The sequence below is a fragment of the Mustelus asterias genome, chromosome 1 (genome assembly GCF_964213995.1).
Source record: "Mustelus asterias chromosome 1, sMusAst1.hap1.1, whole genome shotgun sequence".
Classification (NCBI taxonomy): Eukaryota; Metazoa; Chordata; class Chondrichthyes; order Carcharhiniformes; family Triakidae; genus Mustelus; species Mustelus asterias.
This window is the reverse complement of record NC_135801.1, coordinates 198,377,227-198,389,812: the sequence shown is the minus strand read 5'-3', so window position 1 is coordinate 198,389,812 and position 12,586 is coordinate 198,377,227. Positions and strand designations below refer to the sequence as shown.

Below are 12,586 nucleotides of genomic sequence, written 5' to 3'. Positions count from 1 at the left end.
GAAGGCGAATGGAATGTTGGCCTTTATCGCGAGGGGGATAGAATATAAAAGCAGGAGGTCTTGCTGCAACTGTACAAGGCACTGGTGAGGCCGCAACTGGAGTACTGTGTGCAGTTTTGGTTCCCTTATTTGCGAAAGGATATATTGGCCTTGGAGGGAGTGCAGAGAAGGTTCACCAGGTTGATACCGGAGATGAGGGGTGTAGCTTATGAGGAGAGATGAAACAGATTGGGTCTGTACTCGTTGGAGTTTAGAAGGATGAGGGGTGATCTTATAGAGACATATAAGATAATGAAGGGGCTGGATAGGGTAGAGGTGGAGAGATTCTTTCCACTTAGAAGGGAAACCAGAACTAGAGGGCACAGCCTCAAAATAAGGGGGGGCCGGTTCAGAACAGAGTTGAGGGGGAACTTCTTCTCTCAGAGGGTAGTGAATCTCTGGAATTCTCTGCCCATTGAAGTGGTGGAGGCTACCTCGTTGAATATGTTTAAATCACGGGTAGATAGTTTTCTGATCGATAAGGGAATTAGGGGATATGGGGAGCAGGCGGGTAAGTGGAACTGATTCGCTTCAGATCAGCCATGATCTTGTTGAATGGCGGGGCAGGCTCGAAGGGCCAGATGGCCTACTCCTGCTCCTATTTCTTATGTTCTTATGTTCTTACATCTGTGGTGAGTAAGTTGCTGGAAAGTATTTTGAGAGTAGATTTCCACTCCATCTGACGAAGGAGCAGTGCTCCGAAAGCTAGTGGCGTTTGCTACCAAATAAACCTGTTGGACTTTAACCTGGTGTTGTTAGACTCCTTATTAAGGTATTTTGAGAGACAGGATCTACAGGCATTTAGAGATGTAAGGACTGATTAGGGACAGTCAGCATAGCTTTGTGTGGAAAATCATGTCTCTCAAATTTGATTGAATTTTTTTGAAGGGGTAAGATGAGGGCAGTGCAGTTGATGTTGTCTACATGGACTTTAGCAAGGTCTTTGACAAGGTACTGCATGGTAGGTTGTTGAATAAGGTTAAATCTCACGGGATCCAGGGTGAGGTATCCAAATGGATACAAAATTGGCTTCTCGACAGAAGCCAGAGGGTGGTTGTAGAGGGTTGTTTTTCAAACTGGAGGCCTGTGACCAGCGGTGTGCCTCGGGGATCAGTGCTGGGTCCACTTATTTGTCATTTATATTAATGATTTGGATGAGAATATGGGGGGCATGGTGAGTAAGTTTGCAGATGACGACAAAATTGGTGGCATAATTGACAATGAAGAAAGTTATCTTGGATTGCAACGGGATCTGGATCAATTGGGCCAGTGGGCTGACGAATGGCAGATGGAGTTTAATTTAGACAAATGCGAGGTAATGCATTTTGGTAGATTGAACCAGGGCAGGACTTACTCAGTTAATGGTCGGGCATTGGGGAGAGTTACAGAACAGAGATCTAGAAGTACATATTCATAGCTCCTTGAAAGTGGAGTCACAGGTGGACAGAGTGGTGAAGAAGGCATTCGGCATGCTTGGTTTCATCGGTCAGAACATTGAATACAGGAGTTGGGACGTCTTGTTAAAGTTGTACAAGACATTGGTAAAGACGCACTTGGAATATTGTGTGCAGTTCTGGTTGCCCTATTATAGAAAGGATATTATTAAACTAGAAAGAGTGCAGAAAAGATTTACTAGGATGCTACCGGGACTTGGTGGTTTGAGTTATAAGGAGAGGCTGGATAGACTGGGACTTTTTTCTCTGGAGCGTTGGAGGCTGAGGGGTGATCTTATCGAGGTCTATAAAATATTGAGGGGCACAGGTCAGCTAGATAGTCAATATCTTTTCCCAAAGGTCGGGGAGTCTAAAACTAGAGGGCATAGTTTAAGGTGAGAGGAGAGAGATACAAAAGTGTCCAGAGGGCGGTGAGTGTCTGGAACAAGCTGCCAGAAGTCGTAGTAGAGGCGGGTACAATTTTGTCTTTTCAGAAGCATTTAGATAGTTCTGTGGGTACGATGTGTACAGAGGGATATGGACCAAATGTGGGCAATTGGAATTAGCTTAGGATCTTAAAAAAAAAAGGGCAGCAGTTGGGACGAAGGGCCTGTTTCCATGCTGCAAACCTTTATGACTCTGACTCTTAAATGCATTGCATATGAGCAAAAGTCTCAAAGAATTCGTAGAGCTTTAAGGCACAATGTCTGGCCATCAAATAGTGTTTTTCAGCAAGGAGATGTAGAATACTGAGCCAATTTTATTGAATGGGAAGTCCCAGGGAAGATTATAGGCATGGATGGCAAAACAATTGTTTTGCAACATGGTAATTAGACTCCTTGGGTACATTCATCAAGGACAATGGGTACAGATTACAAACTTGCAAATTTAGAGTAGACTAACATGATGAGGAGCCAGGGTCATCACCAGGGTCATCTGATACTCGTGTTACAGAACTATGAAGACCAGTTAACTGAAATACAGGGTACCTACCTGTAGAGGAACGCAATACTTCTGATGGACTAGGACAGGCCATTTTTTCCAAAAGGACAGCTGCCAAAAGTTGGTGCAAAGGTGACATACTTGCCCAAAGGGTCCAGTCAATGGAAAGATGCAACTGTCATTAATAGAGCAGGGAAGGCCACTGGCAAGTATAATCACTGGTTGAATGTACAGCATACAGGGGAGGATGCCAAGACCATGGATTGGGAACATGAAGTTCAACAATGAAGGGCACTGAAATGTAGCGCCAGCTCAGACATTAAGTCTGATGGTGATCGTGAACCTTTGAAAGAACATCCCACAGCAGGGCAGAAAGATCAAACAGTGGTAGTACAGAACAAGATATCAGGCAGTACCTTGACAAGGTCTCAGAATAGGGGTAAGTCTACAAATGCTACTAGGAGTAGAAGCCCACATGGTCATGAGATTTTGGTGGCTTCCAAAAAATTAGATGAAAAAGTTATAAAAGATGCCAAACAGCAAGAACTGCATTGTTGGAGTGAATTTGGGGTATACATGGAGATATCAGACAGGGGACAAAGTTCTATCTCACAGATGGATATGCACGGAAAAGATGCTTCATGAAGAAACTTAAGGCAAAGGCCAGACTCATGGCAAGGGGTTTTGAAGAAAACTTAGACCAGGATTTAAGGGTGGATTCACCTTTGGCAGGAAAGGATATCTTAAAAGATCATCTTAGCTCTGTTAGCTACAAAGGCATGGGAATACAAATCTGTAGATATAAAAACTGCCTTTTTGCAGGGGCTTCAGAGACTTTTTTCTCCATCCTCCTAAAGAGGCAGCTAACACAGAAAGGAAGTTAAATAAATGTGTATATTGGCTAAATGATGCGTCCAGAGTTTAATATTTTTCGGCAAGGTCGGTTTTGTTGAAGTTAGGCTGTTGCCAGTTGAAAGTAGATCCTGTGATGTTTTATAGGCACCATGAAGGAAACCTTTCTGGTATCTTTATGATGCATGTTGATTTTTATGTGGGGTGGTGGTAGTGATTTCGAAGCCATTGTAATCCCTGGACTGAGGAAGGAATTCAGGGTTGGAAGTCAGGCTTCAGGTGCTTTCAAATATATTGGGCTGGAAATTGGACAGATTGAGTCAGGTATCACTTTACGTCAGCAATCTTATCTGGAGAGTATCAACCCAATAGCAATTAGTCGTGGTAGGGCTTCATAAAAGGACACAGTTTTCAAAGACGGAAAAATGAATTTCAAAGTTTGATTGGGCAGCTGAATTGACTAGATAGACACACCAGACTGGATGTTAGTTTTGAAGTCCTAGAATTGAGTACAAAAATGAATGATCCTACGGTGGAAGACATAGAGCAAATAAAATGTTGGCCAAACTAAAAATGCAGGAATGTGTTCTGAGGTTCCTGTTTTTGGGTGATCCTAAGCATAGAACATAGAACATAGAAAGCCACAGCACAAACAGGCCCTTCGGCCCACAAGTTGCGCCGATCACATCCCCACCTCTAGGCCTATCTATAGCCCTCAATCCCATTAAATCCCATGTACTCATCCAGAAGTCTCTTAAAAGACCCCAACGAGTTTGCCTCCACCACCACCGACGTCAGCCGATTCCACTCACCCACCACCCTCTGAGTGAAAAACTTACCCCTGACATCCCCCCTGTACCTACCCCCCAGCACCTTAAACCTGTGTCCTCTCGTAGCAACCATTTCAGCCCTTGGAAATAGCCTCTGAGAGTCCACCCTATCCAGACCCCTCAACATCTTGTAAACCTCTATCAGGTCACCTCTCATCCTTCGTCTCTCCAGGGAGAAGAGACCAAGCTCCCTCAACCTATCCTCATAAGGCATGCCCCCCAATCCAGGCAACATCCTTGTAAATCTCCTCTGCACCCTTTCAATGGCTTCAACATCTTTCCTGTAATGAGGTGACCAGAACTGCGCGCAGTACTCCAAGTGGGGTCTAACCAGGGTCCTATAAAGCTGCAGCATTATCTCCCGACTCCTAAACTCAATCCCTCGATTAATGAAGGCTAGTACGCCATACGCCTTCTTGACCGCATCCTCCACCTGCGAGGCCGATTTAAGAGTCCTATGGACCCGGACCCCAAGGTCCTTCTGATCCTCTACACTGCTAAGAATGGTACCCTTCATTTTATACTGCTGCTCCATCCCATTGGATCTGCCAAAATGGATCACCACACACTTATCCGGGTTGAAGTCCATCTGCCACTTCTCCGCCCAGTCTTGCATTCTATCTATGTCTCGCTGCAACTTCTGACATCCCTCCAAACTATCCACAACACCACCTACCTTGGTGTCGTCAGCAAACTTACCAACCCATCCCTCCACTTCCTCATCCAGGTCATTTATGAAAATGACAAACAGCAAGGGTCCCAGAACAGATCCCTGGGGCACTCCACTGGTCACTGACCTCCATGCAGAGAAAGACCCCGCCACAGCCACTCTCTGCCTTCTGCAGGCAAGCCAGTTCTGGATCCACAAGGCAACAGCCCCTTGGATCCCATGCCCTCTCACTTTCTCAAGAAGTCTTGCATGGGGGACCTTATCGAACGCTTTGCTGAAGTCCATATAGACCACATCCACCGCTCTTCCTTCGTCAATGTGCTTGGTCACATTTTCAAAGAACTCAACCAGGCTCGTAAGGCACGACCTGCCCCTGACAAAGCCGTGCTGACTACTTTTGATCATACTAAACTTCTCTAGATGATCATAAATCCTGTCTCTCAGGATCCTCTCCATCAACTTACCAACCACTGAGGTTAGACTCACCGGTCAGTAATTTCCCGGGCTGTCCCTGTTCCCTTTCTTGAATATAGGGACCACATCCGCAATCCTCCAATCCTCCGGAACCTCTCCCGTCTCCATCGACGATGCAAAGATCATCGCCAAAGGCTCCGCAATCTCCTCCCTCGCCTCCCACAGTAACCTGGGGTACATCCCATCCGGTCCCGGCGACTTACCAACCTTGATGCCATTCAATAGTTCCAACACATCCTCTTTCTTTATGTCCACATGCTCGATCCTTTCTGTCCTCCGCAATCCAGCAGTACAACCACCCAGATCCCTTTCCACCGTGAATACCGAGGTAAAGTATTCATTAAGCACCTCCGCCATTTTTAACGGTTCCGCACAAACTTTTCCCCCTTCACCTTTTAAGGGTCCTATGCCTTCACATCTCATCCTTTTACTCTTGACATATTTGTAGAAAGCCTTGGGATTCTCCTTAATCTTACCCGCCAAGGTCTTCTCATGACCCCTTCTCGCTCTCCTAATTTCCTTCTTAAGCTCCTTCCTACATCGCGTATACTCCTCTAAATCCTTAACACCTCCTAGCTCTCTGAACCTTCTGTACGCCTCTCTTTTCTTATTTACCAGGTTCATCACAACCTTCGTGCACCACGGTTCCCGTACCCTACCAACACCCCCCTGTCTCATCGGAACGTTGTCATGCAGAGCTCCAGACAAACATTCCTTGAAAATCCTCCACTTTCCTTCGGTACTTTTCCCCAAGAATGCCTCCTTCCAATTTACCCGTCTAATTTCCTCCCTGATGACACTGTATTTCCCTTTACTCCAGAGAAACACTTTCCTAGCCTGCCTGACCCTATCTTTTTCCAATGCTATCGTGAAGGAGATAGAATTATGATCGCTATCCCCAAGATGCTCACCCACCGAGAGATCCTCCACCTGTCCAGGTTCATTAGCCAGCACCAGATCAAGAACAGCCTCTCCTCTAGTAGGCTTATCCACATACTGTGTCAGGAAACTCTCCTGGACACACCTAACAAACTCCTCTCCATCCAAACCCCTAGCCCTAGGGATATTCCAATCTATGTTTGGGAAATTAAAATCTCCCATCACGACAACTCTGTTATTCCTACATCTCTCCAGGATCTGTTTCCCCATCTGCTCCTCAACATCTCTGTTACTATTGGGCGGCCTATAGAAAACACCCAGCAAAGTTACCGACCCCTTCCTGTTCCTAACCTCCACCCACAGAGATTCCGTAGTCAGTCCCTCCACGGCGTCCACCTTCTCTACAGCCGTGACACTATCCCTGATCAACAGTGCCACTCCCCCCCCTCTCTTGCCTCCCTCCCTGTCCTTCCTGAAACATCTAAAACCCGGCACCTGAAGCACCCAGTCCTGTCCCTGAGACATCCAAGTCTCCGTAATGGCCACCACATCACAATTCGAAGCAGCAATCCACGCTCCAAGCTCATCCACTTTATTCACTACACTCCTGGCATTAAAATAGACACATCTCAGACCTTCAGCCTGAGCACTTCCCTTCTCCCTCACTCGTCTAACCTCCCTCTTACCCTGTCTACATTCCTTATCTATTTGCGAGCTAACCTCCTCGCTCTCAGTCCCCTCATTTCGATTCCCTCCCCCCAACCTTTCTAGTTTAAAGTCTCACCAGTAGCCTTAGCCAACCTTCCCTTGAAACTCATAGTTTATAGTGACACATCTGAAGCCAATTGGTGTGATGGGGTTTCAAGCATGGGACAAACATCCACAAACACTCAATCCTCCACCACCGACGCTCAGTAGCAGCAGCGTGTACGATCTACAAGATGCACTGCAGCAATTCACCAAAGATTCTGAGACAGGACCTTCCAAACCCACGGCCACTTTCTTCTAGAAGGGGAAGGGCAGCAGATACATGGGAACACCATCACCTACAAGTTCCCTGCAAGCCACTCACCGTCCTGACTTAAACATAAAAAGATAGGAGCAGGAGGAGGCCATTTGGCCTTTCAAGCCTGCTCCGCCATTTATTACAATAATCTAATTCAATAGCCTAATCCTGCTTTCTCCCCATAAGCTTTGATCCCATTCGCCCCAAATGCTATATCCAGCCGCCTCTTGAATACATTGTGTTTTTGGCAGCAATGACTTCCTGTGGTAATGAATTCCACAGGCTCACCACTCTTTGGGTGAAGAAATATCTCCTCACCTTCGTCCTAAATGGTCTACCTTTGGAAATCGCCGCCATTCCTTTGCAGTCGCTGGGTCAAAATCCTGGAATTCTCTCCCTAACAGCATTGTGGGTCTACCGACAGAAGATGGACTGCAGCAATTCAAGAAGGCAGCTCACCACCACCTTCTCAAGAGCAACTAGGGATTGGCAATAAATGCTGGCCAGCCAGCGACATCCGTGTCCCACAAATGAATAAAAAGAAAAGCAGGTAGGGACCTCAGATTGGCATAAATAGAGGTCAAAGATGTACATGAAGACTCCTGCCATGGAGAATTTGAGAGCTCCTCCAGGTTTCCCATCTGGGTTCGTCACTTTCTGGGGGTTGACTTTCAAGAAGGCTGATCTAATGTCTGCGATGGTGACCTCGGGTATCCGTTCAGCCGAGGCTTCCAGGGCGGAAGTCATGCTCTTGCTGACCTCTTGCTCAAAACAAGCACAGAATGTGTCGAGCTCATGGAGGAGTGGTGCATTGGTGCTGGTGATTTTACATGCCTACATCTTGTAATGTCAGGACTGGGGAAGTTGCTACTCACAGTTTGCACAAAGGAAGACATGAATAATGTACCAGAAGTTCTGAGAGAAATAAGTTTTAGTGAAGGAGTTGAAGGAAATCAGCATTAGTGGAGAAATTGTTTTGGGGAAATTGGTGGGATTGAAGGTGGATAAATCTCCAGGTCCTGATAATCTTTCGCCCAGAGTCCTTAAGGAGGTGGCCCTGGAAATAGTAGATCCATCAGTGGTTATTTCCCAAAATTCTTTGGATTCTGGACTGGTTCCTATAGATTGGAGAGTAGCTAATGGAAGCCGGCTATTCAAAAAGCAAGATCGAGAGAAAACGGGGAACTATAGAAGTATAGCAACATCGAAAATAAATGTAGGAATAGGTCATTCAGCCCTTCAAGTCTGCACGACTATTCAGTATGATATTGGTGAATCATGTACTTTTCGTATTCCATTCCTGCATTCTATAGACATAAGAACTAGGAGCAGGAGTAGGCCATCTGGCCCCTCAAGCCTGCTCCGCCATTCAATAAGATCATGGCTGATCTTTCCATAGACTCAGCTCCACTTACCCGCCCGCTCATCAAAACACCCAATTTCTTTACTGTTCAGAAATTTACCTATGTTTGCCTTAAAAACATTCAATGAGGTAGCTTCAACTGCTTCACTGGGCAGGGAATTCCACAGATTCACAACCCTTTGTGTGAAGAAGTTCCTCCTCAACTCAGTCCTAAATCTGTTTCCCCTTATTTTGAGGCCATGCCCCCTGGTTTGAGGTTCATCTGCCAGTGGAAACAACTTCCCTGCTTCTATCTTGATTTTGATTTGATTTATTATTGTCACATGTATTAATATACAGTGAAAAGTATTGTTTCTTGCGCGCTATACAGTCAAAGCATACCGTTCATAGAGAAGGAAACGAGAGAGCGCAGAATGGAGTGTTACAGTCATAGCTAGGATGTAGAGAAAGATTAACTCAATGCAAGGTAAGTCCATTCAAAAGTCTGACGGCAGCAGGGAAGAAGCTGTTCTCAGATCGGTTGGTACGTTACCTCAGATTTTTGTATCTTTTTCCCGAAGGAAGAAGGTGGAAGAGAGAATGCCCGGGGTGCGTCGGGTCCTTAATTATGCTGGCTGCTTTGCCAAGGCAGCAGGAAGTGTAGACAGAGTCAATGGATGGGAAGCTGGTTTGCGTGATGGATTGGGCTACATTCACGATCTTTTGTAGTTCCTTGCGGTCTTGGGCAGAGCAGGAGCCATACCAAGCTGTGATACAACCAGAAAGAATACTTTGTATGGCGCATTTGTAAAAGTTGGTGAGAGTCATAGCTGACATGTCAAATTTCCTTCGGCTTCTGAGAAAGTAGAGGTGTTGGTGAGCTTTCTTAACTATAGTGTCGGCGTGGGGGGGACCAGGACAGATCTGGACATCTAAAAACTTGAAGCTCTTGAGCCTTTCTACTTCGTCCTCATTGACATAGACAGGGGCATGTTCCCCTTTACACTTCCTGAAGTCGATGACAATCTCCTTCGTTTTGTTGACATTGAGGGAGAGATTATTGTTGCTGCACCAGTTCACCAGATTCTCTATCTCATTCCTGTACTCTGTCTCGTCATTGTTTGAGGTCCGACCCACTACGGTGGTGTCGTCAGCAAACTTGAAAATCAAATTGGAGGGGAATTTGGCCACACAGTCATAGGAGTATAAGGAGTATTGTAGGGGGCTGAGAACACAGTCTTGTGGGGCACTGGTGTTGAGGATGATCATGGAGGGGGTGTTGTTGCCTAACCTCACTGGTTGTGGTCTGTGAGTTAAGAAGTTCAGGATCCAGTCGCAGAGGGAGGTGCCGAGGCCCAGGCCACGGAGTTTGGAGATGAGTTTCGTGGGAATAATGGTGTTGAAGGCTGAGCGGTAGTCAATAAATAAGAGTCTGACATAGGTGTCCTTGTTATCTAGGTGCTCCAGGCTTGAGTGCAGGGTGTTCCTACAGGATGAAAACATTAGAAAAGCAAGGGAATACCTCTCCCCTCTTCACCAAACCCCCCTCTACTTACCAAACTACCACACTCTATCCAAAGCTACACTCAGAGTGCACACACAGCTGAGGAAAAACTGTTCCTGCTCACGAAACATCAAGAACGAGAAGGCACAGATGTGGAGTGATTTGCAAAAGAAGCAAATGTGACGTGAGGAAAAACTTTTTCACATGAGTGGCTTGGTTCTGGAATGCACTGACTAGAAGTGGGGTGAAGGCAGATTCAATCGAGGTACTGGAAAGATTCATGAGATGATTATTTGAAAAGAAACAACGTGAAGAGGTGCAGGGGAATGGCATGAAGTCATGATGCGCATTTGGAGAGCTGGTGCAGATACGAAGGACCAAATCCCTCCTTCTGAGGGAGGCACAGTGGTTAGCAATGCTACCTCACAGCACCACAGATCCAGGTTCAACTTCAGCCTTGGGTGGGTGTCTGTGTGGAGTTTTCACATTCTCCCTGTGTATGCATGAGTTTCCTCCCAATGCTCCTGTTTCCTCCCACAATCCAAAAATGTGCAGATTGGGTGGATTGGCTATGCTAAATGGCCCTTTGGTGTCCCAAGCTGCGTAGGTTAGAGGGATTAGTGGGGTAAATGTGTGATATTACAGGGATAGGGCTGGGGAATGGGCAGGGTGTGGACCTGAGTAAGGTGTCCTGTCAGTGTCAATGCAGACTCGATGGGCCAAATGACCTACTTCTGCACTGTAGAGATTCTATTATTCTATGATTCTGGCCATAAGAATTGTGATCCTGTAAAGATAATACACTCCAACCTTTTTGATTGAGGACAGTTATAAATATTTCAACCTTGTTTTGATGAAGAACATACTGTTGAAAAATGATTTTTCTGCATCTCTCAGAAATGCAGCCTGACCTGCAGACTATGACCAGAAATTCTGTTCTTGTTTATATTTCTGTCTTGCCTTTTACAATTGTGTGGTGTAGAACATTACAGCGCAATACAGGCCCTTCGGCCCTCGATGTTGCGCCGACCTGTGAAACCAATCTAAAGTCCATCTAATCTACACTATTCCAATATCATCCATATGTTTATCCAATGACCATTTAAATGCCCTTAATGTTGGCGAGTCCACTACTGCTGCAGGCAAGGCATTCCACGCCCTTACTACACTGAGTAAAGAACCTACCTCTGACATCTGTCCTATATCTCTCACCCCTCAATTTAAAGCTATGTCCCCTCGTGCTAGCCAACACCATCCAAGGAAAAAGGCTCTCACAATCCACCCTATCTAATCCTCTGATCATCTTGTATGCCTCTATTAAGTCGCCTCTTAACCTTCTTCGCTCTAACGAAAACAACCTCAAGCCCCTCAGCCTTTCCTCATAAGACCTTCCCACCATACCAGGCAACATCCTCTGCACCCTTTCCAATGCTTCCACATCCTTCCTATAATGCGGTGACCAGAACTGTACGCAATACTCCAAGTGCGGCCACACCAGAGTTTTGTACAGCTGCAACATGACCTCCTGGCTCCAACTCAATCCCTCTACCAGTAAAAGTTAACACTCCGTACGTCTTCTTAACAACCCTATCAACCTGGGTGCCAACTTTCAGGGATCTATGCACATGGACACCGAGATCTCTCTGCTTATCCACACTACCAAGTATCTTACCATTAGCCCAGTACTCTGTAATCCTGTTACTCCTTCCAAAGTGAATCACCTCACACTTTTCCGGATTGTGTTCCATATGAGTGAGCAAGTGGAAGATCGTGGAGTCTCTTCCTCTGTTTTGTTGTTTAACCAGCAATATTATAAAACTAAAACATACCAAACTAAATGACACCCACAGAACAGGTTCCTTTGGGAATATCAATCACCCCAGCAGCCCCGTGTTGGAAAGGAAGAGTTTATTTTTGTTCTGAAACATTATAGTGGGAATGACATCCACCGTCAGTTAGACTTTTGGAAGATTGTTCTCACCGTTGAATTTCTTCCATCAGGCAGCCACCAGAGGCATCATAACAGATACAGTTCCGTGATGGAGAATCATGTGACATTCCCAAGTTGTGTCCAATCTCATGGGTGAGGGTCGCAGCAACAGCCAAAAAGCTTCTCTTGGTGTCCTGGGAAAGAACAGAAAGAATTCTCTAATTATGTCCTGTTATGTTAAGTTCGATTATGTTCCATTGGGCGGTGGCATAGTGGTTAACACTGCTACCTCACAGTGCAAAGGACCCAGGTTCGATTCCCAGCTTGGGGTCACTGTCCTCGAGTTTGCACATTCTCCCCGTGTCTGGGTGCTCCAGTTTCCTCCCACAGTCCAAAGATGTGCGACCATGCTAAATTGACCGTAGTGTCGAGGGATTAGCAAGGTAAATGTGTGGGGTTACGGGAATAGGGTCTGGGTGGGATTATGGTCGGTACAGACTTGATGGGCTGAATGGCCTCCTTCGTACTGTAAGGAGTCTATGAACATTACCCAGCCCCAGTCAAAGAATTGCATAGACTGGTAAACACTCATGCAACAATCTTTTCACTGTCCTGTACAAAGTTAAGGAGCCCTTACACAGTATGACATGGTGTGTAAGAAGGGGAGGTGATGGCCTAGTGGTAT

At 46.0% G+C, this 12,586-nt stretch overlaps 1 protein-coding gene across 1 annotated transcript in view; it reads right to left on the bottom strand.

The window, feature by feature from the left end:
• Positions 1-12,586, bottom strand: part of LOC144480742 (disintegrin and metalloproteinase domain-containing protein 12-like) — a 249,491-nt gene that overhangs the window by 71,573 nt on the left and 165,332 nt on the right. The window contains exon 11 of the mRNA XM_078200356.1: positions 11,953-12,095. Coding sequence (XP_078056482.1) covers positions 11,953-12,095 — 143 coding nt within the window. The remainder of the gene's footprint in view (positions 1-11,952; positions 12,096-12,586) is intronic.